The 23,691-nt window shown below is 40.6% G+C and overlaps 1 protein-coding gene across 2 annotated transcripts in view; it reads right to left on the bottom strand.

The window, feature by feature from the left end:
* LOC147885467 (Haloacid dehalogenase-like hydrolase (HAD) superfamily protein) overlaps positions 1–11,803 on the bottom strand; it is a 32,340-nt gene extending 20,537 nt beyond the window's left edge. For both annotated transcript variants that reach the window (XM_087396424.1, XM_087396425.1), the window contains exons 1-4: positions 11,475–11,803; positions 3,906–4,033; positions 347–416; positions 60–219 (exon numbers count right to left, since the gene is read on the bottom strand). In XM_087396424.1, coding sequence (XP_087252550.1) covers positions 60–219; positions 347–416; positions 3,906–4,033; positions 11,475–11,589 — 473 coding nt within the window. In that variant the 5' untranslated portion in view covers positions 11,590–11,803. The remainder of the gene's footprint in view (positions 1–59; positions 220–346; positions 417–3,905; positions 4,034–11,474) is intronic.
* Positions 11,804–23,691: the final 11,888 nt, after the last annotated feature.

Here is a 23,691-nt window from a genome sequence, read left to right as displayed (position 1 = left end):
TTTTACCAGCCAGGGTCAGTGGTTTCAAGGCACCCCTTCATGGGCCCATCACTACTGACCGTAAAAGATATCGATGAGCCAGCTCTCCACTAGTGATTACCCCTGCAAATATGGACGTGTCAAATCCTAGCTTTTCCATCCTTTCAACAGTTGATGCAGCTCGTCTTGATGAGTTGCTTAGCACAACCAACTTTACACCAAAGCTTGCGATCCTGCTCACTGTGATATCACCTCACTTAGAATAATGTTCTGTATTTTTGTTGGATCAAGCAGAAAAGGATCAGATAATTTCCAAGTAAATATGCAAATCTGAAGTCATTGCCGCAAATAGAAAAAACTACCATACGAGTCTCAGCTGCCCCAGGATAAGGTTTCCTTCCATCATGTAATACACCAAACTGATCCAATAACCAAACCTGCAAAATTCTGCAAACCTTTAACATCTAATTTGACCGAGGCAAAAGTTCGCTAAGCACTTATCATTTGCAGGCATGACATTATTGAGCAACAAAAACAGCAACCCGAACATGCCCAAACTCTTCTAAAACAAAATAAACAGTGGAGTTTTACATTCATGACAATCAATCACAGGTTTGAAAATCATCATTTCCATCATGCATAGCATTGACTAGCCACTATGACAAGCCCATGGAGGTTATCAGCACTAACAGTCAGTGTAGGCCATACTATAAAGATACGTCTCACCCACGTCTGCATATCGACCAACCCACCCATGAGCATCCATACATAACATGTCTTCATACTGCATTTCTATCAGCCTGCCGGATGAGAGCCAACAAGAAAGGTTAGCACGGAGAAGGCCAATCAAAGGGTAGTTCAATCCTCTCATTCAGAGCTAGAACAGCCAGTGAAGACAATAGTATTCTATTTTCGTGTCTCCCAAATGAGCCTAGTAAGAAAAAACACTTAATAGAAATATAGCTGATAGGACAATGCACTGCCGCATATTTTTAATTGCTAAATCAGCAGGCTGTTAGAGGGAGACAGGGCCTTGCTTGTGGATATGCCCGCCTAGTGAGTGAGGATAGCGTAGAGAGTGAGGGCCTGTGTTGTGGGTGTGCCCGCCCCTCGTAAGAGTAGGTTAGAGTGACTGTCCAGGGCCTCTTGCACGTTGCCATGGAGGCCATGGAGGTTCCCAGGAGGGGTGTTGAGGATTGAGGCCAGTTCTGCCCTGAGGGGCTGCATGGATGTGCCCTTATAGGCGCCCCACATGAGGGCTGGAGATCAAAGGGTGGGCCGACCTGCAGGTCGGCCACCTTGGCTAGAGACAGCCCCTTTTTTTTTTTGGGGGGGGGGTGCCCTCTTTATAGGGCCATATGCAGCAGTGGGTCAGCCCACACTTGCTGGTCAGCCCTACAGTTGGGCTGGGTCGGCCCCCCCTAGGTATAGAGGGGTACACCCTTTTATAGGGCTGTGTGCCCCATGAGCATGCAGGTGGGTCAGCCCCTATGCAGGCTGGTCGGTCAGCCTGCTGTACCCCACTAGGGAGGGGCTGGGGGGTTATATATAGGCCCCCCTTGAGCCCTCTTTTCATCATCGTGTGCAACAGCAGTGCCAGCTCAGTTGAGCAGTTCTAGAGCAGCTTTGCCTGCCTTGCAGAGGAGTGCTAGAGGAGAGTTGTGGAGACGTTCATCCACTCCTCTCTATGCCTCCCGTGTTCTTGGTTGTTGAGCTGTTTGTCTGAGCTCTCGAACAGCCCGTTGGTTCCGAGGTTTTCCCCCAGTTGTAACGGGGTTTTCTCCAGAGATCACTTGCAGTTCTCCTGTGCCTCTCTCTCCTTCTCACTGTGGTGTGTGTGTGAGGCATGCTCTTTCTCTCTCTCTCCCGTTCATTTCCGCTGCACTTCTCACACAGGCCACTGCTTGGACAAACTCCACAAGTCAGATTTGCATGTCCATAATATGGGAAAATACATATGCCTAGATGAATCCAAGAACGTGCCCATATTCATCCTCTGAAACAAAGCAAACAGTGCGGTTTTAACGTCATGTCACCAGCCACAAGGTTGGAAACCATAAACTTTATCACGCATCGTACGGACTAGCTACTATGGCATCCCTACTAATATCATCAGTACCCAATGATGAGTGTAGATCAATGATGAATGTAGAACATAGTATAAACAGATCCTCTCAGTCATACATTCACACACAAATGAGCATCCATTTATACCATATTCTTAGTTGGGCCAAATTCCATTTTGCTGAAACCTACGTGCTTCCTATTTGTCACTCGCCGATGATAGGTTTTAGCCTCTGGTGTGGCCTTGAAGGCTAGTTTGTGTGCTAGTGCGCACATTGTGCATTGTTAGTTCATTAGCATAAGCGCAATGCCTCTTACTCAGGATCAGATCATATGGGATGGCAGATATGCTCAAGCTCATGCATTGATAGCATTGCAAAAGAATGTGAGGGATAAGCTAGCCTCATTGTATCAGATTCGCAATGAAACACGGAGTGCATAATTTCAGAAGCAATTGAATAATTTTTAGTTTCAGAAGCAATTGGATAATTTTTTTACTTTTTTTTTCAAAAAGATTACTTTAGTAAGTATGAACAAAAACCGCAAGAGCAAGCTCAAGTGCAGAAGTACATCATGACATGCATGAAAGAATAGACCAGCTCAGAAAGAGCTAACAAAAATCCAGGGTGGAGACTGAAAGTGCCACCTCAACCCTAGATCCTCTCCAAACTCTGAAAAAAATATCCCTCCTAGCGGTAGCTGCTCTCGAAGATCCCTGCATGCTTGCTCATATGGCCATCAAAGTGTGTATAGTATCAGTCCATATACTGGCCATAGTCTGGGAAGGGTGAACTTGGGAACTTGCCATACTGCTCTGAAAGGAGTGAAAGGAATCTTATTTGACTAAGGTCAAGCATTTCAAAGAGCAGTTGGCCGACGTTGATGAGGTTGTGCCAGAGAGTCCACTTGTGTTCCTGATTCATATCAGGACTTTGCTACCACATTGAGGTTGGTTGCCACCATTATAGTTTTGACCAGCTGGTCACTCTACTGTTGCAAGAGAAGCGAAGCCGTGCGAACCAAAATGCTTCTATCTCTGCTGATCAAGCCTTTGCTACCCATCATAAGAATAATGCAGAGCAAAGCCTACTCGTAAGCCCAAGCACAATTGTGGTGGTGCTTCGAATGCCAACAACAAAGCAGAGAAAAAAAAGAAGAGATGCAATTATTACAGAAAACCATGTCATGATATCTCTGAATGTTGAGAGCGCATAGAGTTAGAGAAGAAGAAGCAGCAGTCTAGCCTTGCAATTGCCAATGCTTCCTCTTATCATGAGAAGGTTGAATCAGCCAATGTGGCCCATCATGATTTGGCTTTTGTGGTTACATGTCGGTATAATCCTTGCATTAAATGCATTCAGCACATGGTATTTTGATAGAGGTGCTTCTAAGCACCTCACCTTGCAAGAAATTGTTTCGTCCTCTAATTTTTGCAAAAAAATGCATTTATAAGCTAAAATTTATGATCAATACACAAAGATAATGTGTCTTCTACATAGTTACACATTTGAACTATGTACGCTTCAAGATATTAAAAGTCAACCATCATATCACTAAATACTCACAAAAGAAACCTAGATATGCATCGGATACATAAAAAAGAAACACATCCAAAAAGGAATCGCAAGAAAATGCGCTACAACAAGCGTAATACCAGTCTATCAGCACATTTTGGATAGAAGGTCCCTAAACATGCTTATGAAAGAGACTGGTCTATAACAATATTCCCCAAAAAGGAAAACACATGAACAAGAAGGGATCAAGATCACACTTGAGACCTTACAATAAATACACTCCTTCATATGAGCTAGAACTCACCCTAAAGAAATCTGCTGGAAAAGAAAATTTAAGGAAGATTTCACCTTGTAGCGCGTTGGTTCCATAAGATCTTTAAGTCCATGCAAAATGGTAAAATCTTTCCCCCCCACCAGAGAAACTGAAGGCATTGTAGACTCCATGTAAACCTTCTTTTTTTTCATGAGTAGTAGCCCTGCCACATACAAGCTAAAACAAAGTATAAGGCTCTTTTTTGCCCCTACAATCTTTGAGATCAAACAAATTTGGAAGTCATACGCATCAAAGCTGCTTGTATAGAAATATCTCAGCATAAAGTATCATGTTTCAATACTATATGGGAAACTTTCATAAACCAAGACCAAAGATAAATGTGATGTAATCACAAAAGGGCCTCATAAAGCCCAATTTATAACAAAGGAACCAGTAAATCATGATATATCAACATAGCCCTTGAGTTGACAATTAACTAGTGCCTCCTAAATCACCCTAGTCACTCGCAAGCCATCTGCAAGCCAAGCAATCCAATCTATTGATGGCAAATTATAATTTTTGGACACTTGGGCACTACCCTCCTCCACAAATTAGAAGTAGGTAGAGCAATCTATGATGCAAAGTGGGAAATCTAGTACGAAGGTGATGTGAGCCATCATAATCTTGACTTAATTATAAAGCAACTACTGCATCTTGGTAGATTTGTATTGCATGCATCCTAGTAAATAGTGAAGCACCAAGCCATGCTCTCTACACTAGTACTACAAGAATAGTAGTTTGAAAGGGTGCACCAAAAGGGCGATTATTTCATAGGCTGCACTTTTAGATCACACAAAGGACATCCATATCCCAAACTAAGAAAACAGGGCGGCTTGTGCCTGCCCTTTTGGACACACAACAAGAAATAGGGCAGCATGGGGCCACCTTATTGGATATAGGATAGAAAATAGGGCAGTTGTGTGGCCCACCCTTTTGGACATTAGGCAACAGCCCATGGCCACTCTTTTTAATCTAGGGCAGCAGTTATGGCCACCAGTTTAGCCATACCGAAATTGTTAAAGCTTCACTACCACCACCACAATCACCTTCCTGTCCACCTCCTCCTCCATCTCTACCCTCTCAACCATCACCATCATCATCAACTTCACTTTCTCTGCAATCACCACCACCACCACCATGACCTCCTCCTCCTCCTCATTATTATTTGCCTCTTCTTCCTATTCCTTCCCCTCAAAATCACATCCTCCTTATGATATTTATATACTTAATAATATATATTATATGCTGTAGTATACGATGTATGTGCATGGCACACACAAATATGTATGCCTATGTGTACATATATGTATATGTATATGTGTGTGTAGACATACATAGATGCATACATATGTACATAGGCATATACGTATACGTATGGCATAAGCTTATACACATACACGCATACACATCTACATATACATATACGTATACGTGTGTATATATACATATACGTATACATGTGTGTATATGTATATGTGCATGTGTGTGTGTGTGGTGATGTGGAAGAAGGTGGCGGTGTGACCCAACTATTTTGCTTCCTATAAACAAAGATTACTAGTTGGAGGTCCATGCAACGTAAGGGGTCATGCGTTGCATTGCTTCATAGATAAATTGGGTCTAATAGGAAGAGCCTAATTCACTCTCTCCCCTAGTAATTGATGTCTGAAATAGAGATAGAATTGAGAGCAGCACACATAAAAGACATGCTGAATGTTGTGGGTGTGTGTGAAATTGAGGCGGGATTGGGTTGCAACATCCCCCCCCCACCCTCCAAAGAGATTATTTACTAAATTACTAAGCCAAAAGGCTAATTACAACTGTACCCAGTGAATGAATACCATTGTGGTGAAGGAGATCCTAAAGATGGAAAAGTCCAGTTTCATCTAACTTCTCAAGTTGTACCAACCTGGCCTCTACATGTTCATCTTCTGTCATCTGTAAAGGTTGAGATCTGCCCCACGGTGCCCTTTCCCTTTTGTTGGATCAGACCCCTAGCATGCCACTAGATGGCCTTGAAGGGGCTATACTAAAGGTGGATGCTGAGGAGAGTCCCCCAAATCTCATCCCCAAATTAGCGAAATGAGTCCCCGTATATAGGTTGGAACAGCCAATTCAGCCAACTAGAACTGGCACACCAACCGACTTGGTCAACACAGACCGTTGACTTGGTCAATGGTAACGTTGATTTCTGTGATGCTTGGCTTGCTATATCTGTGGGATGCAGTGCTGCACAGCTGCCAACAAAGGCAGCCATGCCACGAGCTGTGGAAGGCCATGACATCCCCTTCCGCTGAATTTAGGGTAGGTGAAAAGCCTCCTTATATGCTCAAAGGAGGTGAGGATAATCAGCAAAGAAGTCCTCTTCCACCCATGGTGCTTCACAAGAGCCTGTTTCCTTGAACTTAACCATGTACAAACGTTGGCGGTTGCCATTACCCTGTTTGAAGTGATAAAACAAAATTAGTCAAGCTTAATCCCCTTTGCTTCTTTGACACTCTCGTGGTTGCTCCGCATCCGAAATAACTGCTAGTGCGGGTTCCACATAAGGCTTTAGCCAAGACACATGGAAGTCTAGACGCATCGTCCAGGTCGGCGGTGATTGGAACTTCATGGAGACACCGCTGATAAGCTGTTTGATTGGAAAGGGTCCAAATCTTTGATGTTGAGACCTTTAGACACTCCTTCCAATCTGCTTGAGTTTCTTTTTCATGACCCAAAGATAGACTATTGTTCCTCCTTGTAGCCAAGATCAAGCATGTGCTTGTTGCCTTGCATTTAATAGGATTCCTATGCTTTGACAATGCAGTCTTTTAGGGAATTCCATGATCTACTTGTATGATTCGGTAATGCAATCGGTCTCAAGCACCTTCTCAGATGTCCTCGTGAGAAGGAATTTGAACTTCTTGCCAAAGCGGCTTCATAGGGAGTCCTACCTATGCCAGTCGAATGGGTGTCATTCAAGATCTCGTATACCAGTGGAAGAAACTACTCCCATCTCAAACCTTTGAATCTGTCACATGACACTTTAGAACATCAAAGGCCAATTGGTCGTAGATTTTTGTCTGACCATCAAACTAACGCAAGGAGTTGCTTCGTATCAAAGTTGTCAAAAAGCGCTCTTGAAAACTAACTAGTGAACTTGGAGTCCCAATCAAAAACAATGGTTCATGGCATGCCACAAATTGGATGCCATCAAACTAAATACCTGGTCTCAGCCAGGATCAACTTGTATCACAAACACAAAAGGGTGACCTTGCTGCTGTGGGACTACTCCAAAGGCGTAGTCGCTTGCATCGATCCGTACATCAAAGGGCTTATCCCAATGAGCCAATGCGAGGCATTTGATGCTTTACATATCTTTGACAGCTTGATGCCTTTGTTTCAGTCAGATCCCCATGATGATGCTACATCTGAGGTTCTTCCTCCTCCTTCTAATGGTCATTTACAGCCACTTGTGCAGTCTGAAAATCAGCATGATTTACAGCCTGATATGCCTCCGATTGATCTGGATATGGTGCACAGGGCAGTTGACCAAGAGAGAGCTGAAATTCAGGAGCCCAAAAGGCTTCTCCATTGGCTCCTTGACACTCTAAAAGACAGCAAACAAGATGCTCCTCTGCCAGCCCATACTAGAGCAGCTGTCAAGAAAGAACATGCTAATTTGGTTGCTTCTGCATTGGTTGCTACAGCAAGCATAAGGATGCCTTTGAAAATTATTGGTTGCAAGCCATGCAAGCTGAATTGGATTCCATCCATCATAATAACACTTGGGAATTGTGTGACTTGCCTCCTGGCAAGAATGCCATTGGGACTAAGTGGGCAACAGAAAGCTTATGGTTCAATGGACCGTTAAAGCCCATCTTGTTGCTACGGACTATGCACAGCAACAAGGCATTGACTTTGAGGAGACTTTGCCCCCCACTTCCAAGATTATGACTATCAGGATTGTTATTGCCTTTGCTACCCACTTCCAAGATTATGACTATCAGGATTGTTATTGCCTTTGCTACCCACTTTCATTGGGAGGTACATCAGCTTGATATTAAGCCGCTTTTCTTCATGGGCACTTGCAAGAAGAAGTCTATGTTAGTCAACCTCCTGGCTTTCAGGTTGCAGGTTCTAAAGTGAAGGCCTCGGGCTTGGTATTCAAGGATACATGCTCATTTACTAAGTCTTGGCTTTCAGAACAGCCCTATAGAGGCTACCTTTTGCATCCGTAAGAGTGGGACAGATTTGCTGATTTTAGTACTCTATGTGGATGACGTGCTTGTTAGTGGGACACATGCTAAGCAAATTGCAGCTTTAAGCTTGACTTGCAAAAGACGTTTGCTATGTCTGATCTTGGTCCTTTGCACATTATCTAGGCATTCAATTTGCTAGCAGTTTCGATGTCACAATCCAAGTATATTGGACAGCTTTTGCAGCGTTCTCAGTTTGAGGATTGCAAGCCAATATCCACACCATTAGAGCCCCATTTTCATTTCTCATCTGAGGATGGCACTGGTGCATGTGATATCATTCTCTACTAGCAAGCAGTTGGTTATTTGATTTACTTATGCCATACCAGGCCAAGATCCTCAGTATGCTGTCTCATAGTTGAGCAAATGTATGCACAGCCTCTCTACACACCATTGGCAGGCTGTGAAGTGTGTCTTCAGATACCTCAAAGGCACTCAGCATTTGGGCCTTCTCTATAAGACCAATTGTTCACTTGTCATGCAGGGATTCACTGATAGTGATTGGACTGGCTGTTTCGACATCGTGTGTCACAAAGTGGCAAAATTGTTTCATGCATGGTACTTCATGCATCTCTTGGTTCAGCAAGAAGCACACTATATACCTAGATGAATCCAGGAACATTCCCAAACTCATTCCCTAAAAACACAACATAGTGCAGTTTCAATCTCATGATAGTTACTCATAAGGTTGAAAACCATAAACTTCATCACGCATAGCAGGGTCTAGCTACTATGACATCCCCACTGTCGTCATCAACGCCCAACAGTGGGTGTAGACCATAGTATAAAAATATGCTCTCACACATACAAATCCACACACCCACACATACTTGAGCATCCATTTATACAAAGTTTTCATATTGAGTTTCTGTCGGCACTCCGGAGGTGAAGGGCAAACTTAGTCATGATGAAGGCTAGCACTAAAGGAGAAGGCCAATAAGAAAGGAGTCCAAAATCTCTTCAATCAAGCTACAACTGCTTGTAAAGTCTAGACAGTTTCATTCTAGTCTCTCCCAACCGAGCATCTAAATCTAGCTAATAGGGCAACGCACCAATTAAGATAGAAAGAACTAACGCAATACCAGCAGGCCGCAACATGGATGAAAACTTCAAAAGGTGAAATTTGCATGTCCACTAATACGGCAGAAGCAAACTATAGTTGCTACTTCTAGCTGTGAGGCTGAGTATACAAAGCAGCTTTTACAAATACACTGGAGTGTGTTTGGCTCCGGGAGTTACTTGCAGATCTTCATGCATGTCAGACAGCTCCTACCGTCATCTTCATTGATACTTAGAGTGCTTTGGCTGTTGCACGGGAATCCCGTTTTCCATGCCTGCACAAAGCATATTGAGGTTCACTATCACTATGTTAGAGAGAGATTATCAGCAGGTGATGTTCCCACTAAAGACAACTTATAAAACTCTTTACGAAGGCTCTTCCAAAACCTAAGTTTGAAGCTTTTCAGCAAGCTTTGAACTCAGTACCTTTTCTGACTTAATCTGTTGTGCTCTGTAAAATCATAGGTTGCTATATCCCTACAGGATGAACATGTGCAACCATGACATTAGTTCTTTAGGTATTCTGAGACGTGTCCAAAATACTTCAGCCCATACGATGGAGAAAAGTTTGTAGGCCATCCCATGGGCTATCCATAGGTGTCACTCATTCCTTGGTAAGTGCTTTGTAGGCCTAGTTATAGGTAGTTAGGACACATGGTTCAGTTAGTACATGCACCAGTTAGGACACTTGGTACTACTACGACACCTTGTCCTAGGGTTTCATCATATTAGGTGTACTTTGTACTCATTTCTCTATTGAAGCAATTCATTACAGCTGTACGGTTTTCCTTCATTGCTTCTTGGCTTCCATTGCTTGCCCTAGTCTACAATTTCTACATTATGATAGGACTGTGCACGAGCTTGTCGTGGCTTTCGATAGTTTTGAAAAGCAATCCATCGTCTTGAGAGATTTCCAAAGTCTTGGAAATGGACCATGTTGATGTTTTTGAGCAATTTAAGCAACTTCAACAGATGCCGAGGGATTCAGATGAAGCTTTTGCACAGAGTGACCAAAGAGTGGAGGAGATGAACGAGAACATCCACAGCCTTAGGATGAGGGAGGAAGTAATCAAGAAGCAACTTCGTCATGTACAGAGCAAAACTATGGTATCGACGGCCGCAATAGTTAAATCGAATCTCTATTCTACTATGCAACATGGTCTGAAATGCATGGTCTGCCATACCCCCATCATAGATGACTGCATGATCTGATGGCATGCGTGCTACCACCCTGTGCACGTTTTTTGCTTTTTGCACCAGACTGTAATAAGAAGGCAAGTTAGGGGAGCCTACAAATACATATTTTCAAGAGTCAATAATGAACAAGCAGAGGTGTTCAGTCAATGTGGTTGAGGACTTAGCCATATCACCAAAAGAGACAAGGATGAGCACGATATTCAGAATGAGGGCATCAAGAGTATGGGAACTACGGGGATTCATAAGAGTGACTAGTGACACATGATAGAGCACGAATGGATACCCTAGGTGGAACGTTGTCTACTATGTAGTCAAGGCTCAATGGAGACTGAGCAACATGTTTTTATGAAATGTATAGTCAACTCCATTATCTACGATAATTTTACCACGTCATGGATGGCCATGACGCTATTGTCCACTTTGGTTTGCACCAGGGCCATACAAAGGCCATGGGCACATACATGGCACAAGTCATGTAGACTAGGAAACATATCCTTGAGCAAAACCACAGCGGCACACGCTCCTACTATTGAATGTTATGTTTGATCCCATGGGTCATTTTGGGCTCTCTCTCCCTCTCTCTCCCCACAGGTTAGAAAGTCTTCCTGTCTCTAAATCAAAAGGAAAGGCCTGGTTCACATGCTTTTTACGTACGTGCAGGTCACATAAAACTGATGCGTAGGTGCTAAGTTTCTATTGCATCATCGAAGGCTTGAGGGTAGACGCGAAGGACACCCCAAATTGTTTCCATAGCTCGGCAAAAAGCTCAGTCCTCCGCCAAAACCAACATTAATTTGCGTCTGCCCCCTATTTTAAGCCAATTATGTTGCTGTCATCGTGTCCACGTTCCCACGAAACCATCCAAAGGGCCCAGCATCGTTGCTGAAGTATGCACGATCTATGAACGGGTGTAACAAAACTCAAAAACCATTATGTACAAGTCGCACATCCATACTGCCAACATTGAAGATGCTGCCAACAGAGAGCTCAGATCTTTAAAATATTACAGCCAGCATTGCCCATTGCAGCATGATCTAGTGATCTAGCATTATTGAAGAGATCCATAAAATGAAACTCAGGAGAAGGTAGAGACTGAAGCGAAAAACTCACCGGGAAGGCTAGACGGGAATGAGAGATTGGATGGGAGACTCTGACCAAAATGTGGTCGGAACCGGGAGGCAAATTCCATATCTTGATGTGAACCTGATACAGAATTCAAGATCATAAATTTAGTAGATCATACAACACTAATCATCAAACACTAATAAATTTAGATGATCATACAACACTAAGTATCCTCCAAAAGGTAATGTGAATGGCTTCCCTCTACTGGCCCCAATAGACTGGATGAGCAATAGAAGGAATGAGCCCTGATACTGCACAAAAGATCAGTGTCCCGCCCATGAAGCCTGCCCACTCCATGGCTTACTCCTTCGACCGCTACATCATTGACCCATTCCATCTCCTCCAACCGCTACACATTGGGGACATAAATTAACGGCCCGGATCGTGTGAACAACCTCACCCGAGGGCCCTCCTCCAATTCTATTTCCTCCAGGCAGGTGATGTGAACCCAACCAATCACGTAGCACTGGGTTCACATTATGCAACGGCGAAGAATGTAAAAGGGACGTTGGCTGGGTGCTGGCCTAAGCAAGTTAGTGTGAACATGAGAGGCGACAGCTAAGCATTATCTAGAAGTCTAGACAGGCGGCTCGTCTTAAACCATCCTTAGTTTAAGCATCATAGCTTAGACTTGAGAAGTCAAGCTTAACGTATAAGAAACTCACCCCAGGGCCCAAATGCAATAACCTTGCTAAAAAGGTCTAGGTTGAGATTTTCCCTCACAATGAGGGATAGAGTTGCCTTTCTCGTCCTTGCCCATGTTGTTCAACAATGCCAAGCCTAATGTTAGACACAAAGCCAAAAAAATCCCTCTGAACAAAAAACTAGCGAGAATGGGAAGCACCTAAATCTCAGGCTAGCTTCTACATTTTTGCTTCAATTGGCCATGATGTTATATAGTTCTTGTGAATTTTTAGCCATTACTGAAGATACAGACCATTACAATATCCTAGGAAAAACAAGCTTGCATGCCTTACATTACCCTCATCAAACATGAGTTTATTGGATGTGTAAGTCAACTACAAACATGAACAAAACATACAAGTGTTGAATTCACTTGGAGAAGGACTAATCGTTTTTATCAATGTGACAAATGTGATTGGAGCCACATGTTTTCTTGCATGGGTGTTAGTCCTTTACAATTTTGTGCTTTAATGTTCACATGCATTTTGGCCTAATCCAACCGTTCCAATACTCTTCTTCCTAAGCATTATTTCATATAGCAAGAGGAGTAGCTTGGAAAAGAGAACAAGAGTCTGGCCTTTCATTGTTTTCGTGAATTTCTTCGAGTGCCCCTATCTACTACTACTTCCCATGCCACAAAGTGGTTTCATAGATGATTTAAGTTATTTAGGTAACACTCTAATAATAACTACACCAAGCCACTAGGAACTCGAATACAGAAACAAACAAAGGGATATTGCTAATGGACAATACACTACAATACAACCATAAATTAATAACAACATTTTCAACCAAATCATAGACAATCTGCCAACGAGCAAGATCAAAGTCAACTTTGGGACCACAAGGATTCAACATCGGGCTCTTATGTCCCCTATTCAAAAGCAAAAAGTCTAAAGCATTTGGACAATGATGAGGGTATTTAGCAAGAGTAAGCAATCATATGTTTAACAATAATGGTTTTCAAATTTTTATCCAAAAAAGAATGCAAAAGACAATGTAGTCATGGGTGACAATAGCCTACACAAGATTGAAGAAATTGGTAATATTCCTCTATATAGTCATGAAGGCATTGCTGAAAACTTAAGAGATGCTTCTTTAGTTCTAACAATGCGTCAAAATCTCTTATTAGTTGGTTAGAAGACTGAAAGAGATATGGAGCTAGAGTTAGGTTGCACAATTCAAGGATGAAGCAATTCAAACAAAATAGTTTCAATAGGTGTAAAAATTGAAAGATTGTTTAAACTTTTTACCATGCCTATTCAAAGAGCTATGAGAAGCAAGTGGAAGAATGTTTAAACTTTTTAGCATGCCTATTCAAAGAGCTATGATGGCTTCTCATCAAAACCATTATGCTTATTTAGCACATTATGGCACAAGAGGTCTCGGCACCTCAATTTTAAAAGCTTGATTTCACTCAAGCAAACATAAAGGTACAAGGGTATGTACATATTATCTTTAGTCTCTAACTTGTTTTCATTTTCTTGCAATGTTTATTTGTTGCCATATGTTGGACAAGGGTATTGGCTGGTCTGTGCGCTAGTATATATAGTGTCTATGGATATGTAGTCGCATAATAGTCACAGAGCATTGACATAACAGTCACAAAGCACCACCAAGCAGTCTCATAACAATCATAAAGCAATACCAAAAGGTCTCATTACAGTGAAAACTATGTGAGTGCTTTATGCCTGCTGTATGAGTGCTTTGTCAATGCTTTGTGACTATTATGAGACTGCTTGGTAGTGCTTTGTGATTGTTATGTGAGTACTTCGTGACTATTATAATGCTTTGTGACTACCAAATATTTTCATAACAGTGAAAACTAAGTGAGTGCTTTATGATTTCTCTGTGAGTGCTTTGTGATTGTTATAAGGCTATTTGGTAGTGCTTTGTGGTTGTTACGAGACTACGTAGTAGTGCTTTGGGACTACTTAGTAGTGCTTTGTGATTGTTATGTGAGTGCTTTGTGATGATTGTTAGATGACTGCTTCTAATGCTTTGTGACGAACAAATAGTCTCAAACAATGAAATCTATGTGAGTTCTTTGTGACTACTTCGTGAGTGCTTTGTCAATGCTTTGTGACTATTATAAGACTTCTTGGTGGTGCTTTGTGACTGTTATGAGACTGCTTGGTAGTGCTTTGGGACTACTTGGTAGTGCTTTGCAACTACTATGTAAGTGCTTTGCAAGTCCTTTGTGACTACTTGGTAGTGTTTTGTGACTACCAAACGGTTTCATAATACTGAAAGCTATGTGAGTGCTTTGTGACTACTCTATGAGTGCTTTGTCAGTGCTTTTTGGCTGTTATGAGATGACTTGGTAGTGCTTTTGTGACTGCTTGGAAGTGCTTTGTGACTATTATGTGAGTGCTTTATGACTATTATATGACTGCTTGGTAGTGCTTTGTGACTACTAAAAAGTCTCATAACAGTGATAGTTATGTGAGTACTCTATGAGTGCCTTGTAAGTGCTTTATGATTATTGTGAGATTTCTTGTTAGTGCTTTATGACTGCTTGGTATTTGTGAAGACTGTTATACCTTTTCTAACATCCAAGCTATTATTCCCATGTGCTCTAGCCCCCTCTTGTCAGTCATTGATAGTAGAATTTCAAAATCAAACTATGTTGCAAAACCTAAGAGAACACGAACACTAGTCATGCAAATATGTGAGTACTTTGTGACTGCTCAATGGGTGCTTTGTTAGCACTTTGTGACTATTATGAGACCATTTGGTAATGCTTTGTGACTAGTATGGGATTTCTTGGTAGTGCTTTATGACTGCTCAGTAATTGATTGTGACTATATTTTGAGATGCCATCTTTGGAAGTATGTTGAATGTCCCTTCTATATTTTTGACACACTTGTAAAAGTTGTCTCATTAGGAAGTATGGTAGATGACTCATTGCAGAAAGGGTATTTCGCATTGTAGAAAGGATATTTCTCCCCAAAATAGCACAAGTCCTTGAAGAATATTGGCTTCCCACCCAAAAAAGTGAAATGCACCGCATCATAGTAGGCTTGATCCATCCATCCTAAGATCATAGGCTCCATATTTAGAAAGCATAAGGTGAAGTCCATATTAGGTTGTGGTGATGTTGCAAGCTCCATATGTACACATCAAACCATTGAGCTGCCCAACACAAAAATGCCTCATCAGGTCCTATCTAAAGTCTTGTACTTGTTGCTCATAAAGATGCTATCAAGGCTATTTTTTGCCATTGTGCTAATAAACCAATACACCATTCATGTCCAAAACAAGATTGCGGTGTTCTATGTGCTTGCTCTTGGGGATGGAGCCAGATGCATGGGAGGCATCGGCAAAGCAATGGCATGTCACAGAGTAGGTAGAAAGTAGTGATAAAGCAATCAAATGTAAAGTCAAAGCATAATAGGCATGTAATGACAATGCAGTCACAAAGTACTACCAAAACACATACAAAGCATAGACAAGTAGTATCAAAGCACATCTAGAGCACTTTTAAAGCACGTGAAGAAAAAACAAAGCTACCACAAATAAAAGTAGTGATAAACAACAAGGCAGCCATTGAGTCACTATGGCCACAAAGCACTGCCATAACACATTGAGCCATTGAGTCATATGGTGACAAAGCAATGCCATAACACATTGAACCATTGAGTCATATGGTGACAAAGCAGTGCCATAACACATACAAAGCAGTGCCAAAGGTGCCAAAGCAAAGAGAAATTTTTTGAGCAACCAACCGCCCTACATCTTGGTTCTTCTAAACACATATTTGCAAAATAGACTGGTGACATTGATGTCCACACAAAAGCATACACACAACAACAAATTCACTCATGTCAATACCAAAGCCACAGCCAACACAACCCTATGCAATAATCAGACATGACTATTCTTCAGCATCTCTAGTTGAGACTAGTAATGGGGTTAAGAAAATAGACTATTTGTAACGTCATAGACTCTAGTGGGGCTTGGAATAGAGAGAGGCTGATAATTTAGACTAGACTATTTGTAACATCCTATTGGCAAAAGCATATTGGCGCTTCCACATCTTGAACACAGTAGAATTTCCACGTAGCCTGACTTGCAAGTGAAAACTATACAAAATGTTAACATATATAAACTTGAAGGACATGACACATGGTGTGCTTAAAAATTTTGAATAGCTTCACCTCTGGTTTACTATAGCTTCACCTTAGGTTTAGGTATACTATCCTCAAAATTCAAAGATTCTACACTGAAGCCAATGATACCCTATGTACTATGTGGTAATGTCTACCTATAGTTTTTTGTAATACTATGAGTTAGCTATCGAATCCACAAGTTACAATTCCATATGTGCTACTTGCAACTTTGTCCTTAAATGTTTGGACAATTGACTGCATAAGATGTTCCACGTTTCTCTAACGATGTTGGCATGTTGTCCTAGCATAGCTTGTTCTTTTTGGCCTTGTCCACTATACTCATGGCTATGTCCACCTCCAAAATCACCTTGTTCAATCTCACCATCATAGCAAATTGGCCAACTCAAGCATTATCTCAATCCCAGATGGTGTGCCATGGCCACTTGAAAACTCGACAGATGATGAAAACTACCTGAACCTCGAGGCACTCCACATTTACTCAACCATTGCTATGCCTTTGAAGGGGGTAGTAGAAAGATTTTTCTTTTTCTAAAATCTTTCAATTTTATGGTTTAGATTGTCCTATTGGGGGGATTTCCAATTGTTGAGCAAAACCATTTGAGCATTTGAGCAAATTGGATCAAAATGTAGTTTTTTTGTGTCAAAGTTTATCAAAACAATCCAAGTGTATGGACCCCTTTTGTGAGTTCATGAAATGAGGCCATGATTATGAAACCCTTTTGTAAATGAAGGGTCCATATTGCTCAATAAAAGAAGTGGTTATCCTTGTAAACTAATATACCACAACAACCAATAACCAAAAAGCAAATCAAGTTGCTAGACCCCTTTTTTGATTAAAAGGGATGTATAGTCCACCAAAAAAAAAAAGATTACGTTTGACCTTAGCAAAATCCAGTGTTCTGCATCTTTATTACACTAGCTCAATTTTAAGTCAAAATATTTTCCACTCATAGTTTTCTAATTTTTCTATATTCACAATTTTAATATGTTTCCAACCTACATCACTACAAATGAAGATATGATTTATCACATAAAAGACATGTTTAAAGTTTTGTGATTGTAAAATCATACTACAAGGTGTCCCATCACAAGTATCAAGTACAAAAATAGCCCAAAGTTTTCATAAAGAGTAATGAAAAAGACTCCAAAAATACTATTTTGGTGGTTCAAAATCTCCATGGTAAAAAGTATTATTATAATAGTCCTTTCAAATTTTGTTCAACATCATGAAGTGTGCAATCTGCAAAAACCAGGCCTTGAGGCATGTAGGATAATGCTGTGAAGATCTCTTTTGTACTCAAGTTAGCTTGGTGATCAAAAATATTATCTTCACTATCCATATAAGTAACATGTAAATAATATAGCCCAATTTTAAGTCAAATACGCTCACAATATTTTCTATTTTGCTATTTGTTGTATATTCCAATACATGTTCATATTGTTTTAAATAATTTTTCAACCTATGTAATTGAAAATGAAGACATAATTTATCACATAGAAGACATGCTCAAACTTTTGTGATGTAAAATCATCCTTCAAAATGTCCTACCACAATTATCAAGTGGAGAATAATTAGCACACTATCCTTGTGGTTCAAATTCCTCATAGCAAAAAGTATTATTATAGTCACCCTTCATGAAGCTCACTGCATGCGAGACAATGCTTGGAAAATTAAGCTTGGTGAACAAACATATTATTTCTTATACCCAATCCAAGGTACAAAAGGAAATGTAACAAATATAGCCAAATTTCAAGTCAATATTTTACACTCATAGTTTGGTATTTTGCTACTAGTTGTGTTAAGTTCATGTTATTTCAAATAAGTTTCCAACCTACATCACCGCAAATGAAGACATGATTTATCACATAAAAGCCGTATTGAAAGTTTTATGATTGCAAAATCATCCTACAAAGCGTCCTACCACAATTGAACAAACATATTATTTTTGCTATCCAATCCAAGGTATGAAAGGAATATATAATAAATATGTTTGCATGGAATATAGGCATCCGATTTGCTTGATCGTCCAATGAAGTCTTCACAATTGCAAGAAGGAAATGGAGAAATGTCAACCTTGTATTCAATACCTTTTTGCATTGATCCTTCTGTAGAAACAATGAGCTCAACATGCTCCATGGCCTTCACGACTGTTGCATCCTTAAAATTGCATTTCATGACCAATGACCTTTGAATTCTATTTTCCATTTCTTTGGAGATTTCATTTTGCCATTTGATTTCTTTGCCATCTCGACGCTGAGGTCGATCTTCATGCAATACTATTGTTTAGACTCCCTTCAAGAGCTCACCCGCATGTGCAATCTAGTACAATGCCAACCTGTGGCTGTGCCTGTGACCAACTCCTAGTGCAATTCTCTTGGTTCCCTTCAGTGGCCATGCACAACACAAGTAGAACAAGCAATGCATCCACATAAATCAAAGCCATTACTTAGCCCAAGGCTTGCCAGTGCACCCCCAGGAAGAGAGTATCACAACCAATGCCCCAATCCTCTCCCAGGCCAATGGTAGGGCATCCAACTTTGTAGAAACTCAGCAAGAATGACAGTAGCACAAAGTAGAAGACGAAGAAGAAGATAGGAAATCGGCTAGCAAATAGAGCCCGTTTCAGCTCACAACAGCCCCAAAAGATGGTTAACAACATACGTCAAACTTTGGTAGGAGGGAGCTACCTTTGACTGACTTTCAACACCAACAAAGGTCATAAAAGAGAGCGTCCAGCAAGCTGTAGCAAATCTACCATGAATTTGTCCACCAGAATGGAGTTTTCAGATCAATGTGATCCCCACCTCTCTTACTATCATCTACATACTTGAGGCTTGCTCTCATCCTTCTCATCATGATGTTGGTCTTCCCCCTCAATATCATGGAGAAGCTCTTCATGTGTCCCACTAAATCTCTGGACTCCAACATCTTGGCTAGTTGAATTCCTCTTGCCTCCACTCTTATTAGAAAATATAGTATTTCCTCTTCCTATTAGAAAATATAGTATTTCCTCTTATTAGAAAATATAGTATTTCCTCTTCCACTTCCTCTTCCTCTTCCTCTTCCTCTTCCTCTTCCTCTAGAGGAAGAGTCTCCTTTGGTGCACTGCATCATGTATATACTCATGTTTGTCATGGTAATCCTCTCTCTCTCTCTCTCTCTCATAATGTTGGGAGGACCAAATTTTTTTATAAAATTATATTGATCATTTGGCTGGATAGAGTTTTATAAATACATCATTTGTCCTTTTTATAGTTCAGCAATCTGAGCTATAGTTTGAGAGTTATGACCATCATCACGTCTCCATGAATCCTTTTACTAGTCAAAGGGTCCTAGAAAGATGCCAAATTTTATTTTTGAGTACACATTCAGATACAACACAAAAAGTACATCACATTTTATTTTTAGATCTCATCAATCTAAGCTACGGTTAAGCTACGGTTAGAGAGTTATGAATAGTTTTGTTAACCATCATCATGATCACTTTCCATGGTTTTTGAAAGGTCACCTCCATTTACCATAGCTCCCCCTAATGGAGGGGAGATGATGAGGTGAAGGTCAAAAGGGGGGGTGAAGTAGATGCTCCAAAAGAGACACGACACAAGTTGCAATGGAGAAGGGCTAGTAATACACAGAGAGTTGATCTTAAATTAAGGTCTTAAAAATACCCATAGGACCCTTTTGTTGGCCACTGGGTCTGCTAGACTTTTCTTTGTCGTATTGAGCCCCAAAAATCAAACCAAGTTTGGTTTGAAAAAAGAACATAGGACCATTTGGTCGGCAAAAGGGTCCTTTGCCCTTTTTTTGTTGCATTACGTCTCAAATTATTAAAAGGAATTGCTCATAGGACCCTTCACTATCTAAAGGTTCACTTGGACCATTTTAAGAACTAAATTTGTTGAGTTATTTTTTATTTGAATGCAACACAAAAAATCTCATAGAACCCTTTCATCCAATCTCATGGGCTTTTTAAAGATCCAAATTCATTTATTTATTTTCAATTTGAATGCATCCAAAAAAAGCTCAAATGACCCTTTTGCTAGCAAAAGGGTCCTATGAGCTTATTTTTTACTAGAGAGCCTTAAAAGCTTATGAAATTTTGGTTTATTCACTCTTTGGGCAACAAATTTTTTTGAAAGGATATGAGGAGATATTTTTTCTTAGCCAAGATGTAGTCAAAAGTAGTATTTTCCATCCTTATAGGATCCTTTAGCCAGTGAAAGGGCCCATGGATATGTGACGAGCCTCAAACTGTAGCTCGGATTTAGTGAGATATAAAAATAAAAATTGATTTAATTTTTTTGATCCATCTAACAATGCAATCAAATATAATATTTCTTCGAGACCGCTAGTGAAAGAGTCATCGAGACGTGATGGCAGTGAAAAAAGGGTCATAACTTTGAAACCATAGCTCCAAATGATGAGATATAAAAGGAAAAGTGATTAAAATTTTTTTCTCCATCTAACCCTACAATCAAAAGTAATTTTTGCATCCTTCTAGGACCCTTTCTCTGGAAAAAGGTCCATAGAGATGTGATGAATGTAAAAAATGGGTTATAACTCTCAAACCATAGCTCAGATTGCTGAGCTCTAAAAAGAAAAAGTGATTTAATTTTTGTGCTCCATCTAACCATGTAGTTAAAAATAATATTTTTCATCCCTCTAAGACCCTTTCTCTAGCAAAAGTGTCCATGGAGACATGATGATGGTGAAAAAATGGTCATAAGTCTCAAATTGTAGCTCGAATTGACGAGCTGTAAAAAGAAAAACAGATGGAAATTTTGTGATCTATCTAACCATGCAATCAAAAGTTTTTGAATAAAGAGAAAGCATATGATTTTTTTGTTCTATCTAGCCATGAAATCAAGATTAATCTTTGCATCCTTCTAGTATCCTTTCACCAATGAAAGGGTCCATGGAGATATGATGAGAATTAAAAATGGTCATAACTCTCAAACCGTAGCTCAGATTGATGAGATGTAAAAATATATATTTATAAAAATCCATCCAACCAAATGGTGAAAATAATCTTACAGGAAAAAAGATTACGTCCCAACATAAAAAAAGAGCTAAAGAGGGTTACATTCTAAATATGAGTATATGAATAGTGCGCTAAGTATATACATAATGAAAAAGATAGATAGTATATACATGGTGCATTGTGCCCTTTTGTTAGTGTAAAAGGGATCATGGTGGCATCCACCTGAGAGCACGCATTTCCTACAACCATTGGATTCCAAGAGGCTCATGTGCATTACAATTATTTCCCTTGATGCTATGCTACCAAGGATTTCATGGTCAGTAGTCTCATAAAGTGCCCTTGCCACTAGAATCTTAATGAAGTGTTCAACACCCGTTTCACTAGAAAAAGGGGTGACAAAGGGTTCTGAAAGATCATAGTGGTAGGGAGAGAAGCAAGCTAACACTAGGAATGGAAAGGAAAGATAACAAGTATAATGAAAATGAAATGGAAAGAAAATGAAAGCAATGGACAAGTACTCACATGATACCAAAGAGCTTGATGTTGACTGCTGATATAATAGAAAATAGACAAGTACAACACTATATAGTGTGATAGTAGACTCTAGAAAGTCACAATGTCTATGGGATATTTCCCAATATGACACGTGGCATGTATGGGACTCACTAGACTATAAAACCACACCTAGACCACCTAGAACACTCATTTTAGACTCACTTTGGCTTCATATTCCAACACCCTCCTGGCATGAAGGCAAGGTGAGAGACTACTGGATGGAACCAAGAATAGAACATGACAATGATAGTCATCAAATTGTGCACCCTACATAACTCAGAGGCTAAAGTCTGAGTGTGTTCAGAGGTTGATCCAAGCACTCTCATGGCTTGAGACTCAACATGCTCAGAGGCTCATGTTATAGCATGGCTACATGACCAATTTATAGGTCTAGGAATACACCAACATCCTGGAACTCGTCCAGGCCTGATAACGAGACCTATCAAAGCCAATACATATGGATTTAGGAATACACCAACATCCTGATAACTCGTCCAAGCCTGATAACGAGACCTATCAAAGCCAATACATATGGCTCCCATAGTACAAGGAGCCATATGTATTGGCTTTGATAGGTCTAGATCTTTGGTATCATGTGAGTACTTGTCCATTGCTTTCATTTTCTTTCCATTTCATTTCCATTATGCTTGTTATCTTTCCTTTCCATTCCTAGTGTTAGCTTGCTTCTCTCCCTACCACTATGATCTTTCATGAAGCTACTCTACCTCCTCCTCCTTGGAAGGCTCCCCTCTTCTCTCCTTCCTTCAACTCTCTTCTCCATGCCATGATCAACCACCTCTCTTCTCCTTCCTTCAGCTACATCTTTTTGTGACCTGCGGACGATGTTTTGCTTCTATCCGGATCTAGAAGCAGAATCACTGATACGGGTCCCCAAACCTCAAGGGCTTTTCTCTGCTAGTCCACCCTGCCACAGGATTCTCACTAGAGCCCCCTTTCTCTTTTTTGGCTCTCTCTAGAATCTTCCCTCCTAGTCCACCGCATGCCATGTGGACTTCTAGATGCCAAGTGTCCTTCTAGGGGACCTGTCTTTACCTCTTCTTGGCATCCCTTGACAAAACATGTGTGCCTCAGGATCTATGGAGCACTCTAAGGTGGATGGAACCTATGTGGAGACATGATGAAGAGAGTGCTCATGACATGTACCTCAAGTCAATTAGGTTCCAAGATAGATTATCTTGGACTCATAAAGAGAATCTTGAGATAGTGCAAAGTGCTTGGTTGATATTACTTCAAATGAACCTCCCTTTTATAGGTGAGGGTACTTACATCCATTTGCTTGCTCACATGTGGGATATCTCCTCCATGCCATGTGGCAGCTTTCCCTTTACTCATACCTTTGCTCTACATGTGCTCATGGCACCACAACTCTCAACACCTCCCCTTGGTGCCATAATCCTTTTGCTACTGCAAGGTGTTCAGATGTGAGTTACAAGAACAAATCCTCCCCTGGGTGCCTACATGGCTACTCTCAGGTGGTCAGGTTTGATTTACAAAATATAGGCAAGGTTGGCAAGGTATTTGTTTCTCAATACATGTTGTTCCTGTCATTCTGCTCATGGCTTGATGACAATGCTTTGTTCTTCCATGTGCCTTGATGCTTTCTATGTGGATGCCATTCTCTATGCTATGGTCATCTCATGCACTTGTGCTTTTGGCATGCTTTTTGCATTCATGCATCACTTTTCCATTTGTTGCAAAGGCCTTACCAATTGATTTCTTTCAATATTGGCAGTGTCTAATTGCATACAATGATTCTAACTTGATAGACGTGTAGAGCTTGATAAGACGATCACTTTTGCTTTTTAGAGCATGTCCAAATTCTTCCTG

This window comes from Dipteris shenzhenensis, chromosome 25 (genome assembly GCF_047967505.1).
Source record: "Dipteris shenzhenensis isolate YYH24624 ecotype China chromosome 25, Dip_SZ_1.0, whole genome shotgun sequence".
NCBI lineage: Eukaryota > Viridiplantae > Streptophyta > Polypodiopsida > Gleicheniales > Dipteridaceae > Dipteris > Dipteris shenzhenensis.
This window is presented reverse-complemented; position numbering and strand designations above follow the sequence as displayed.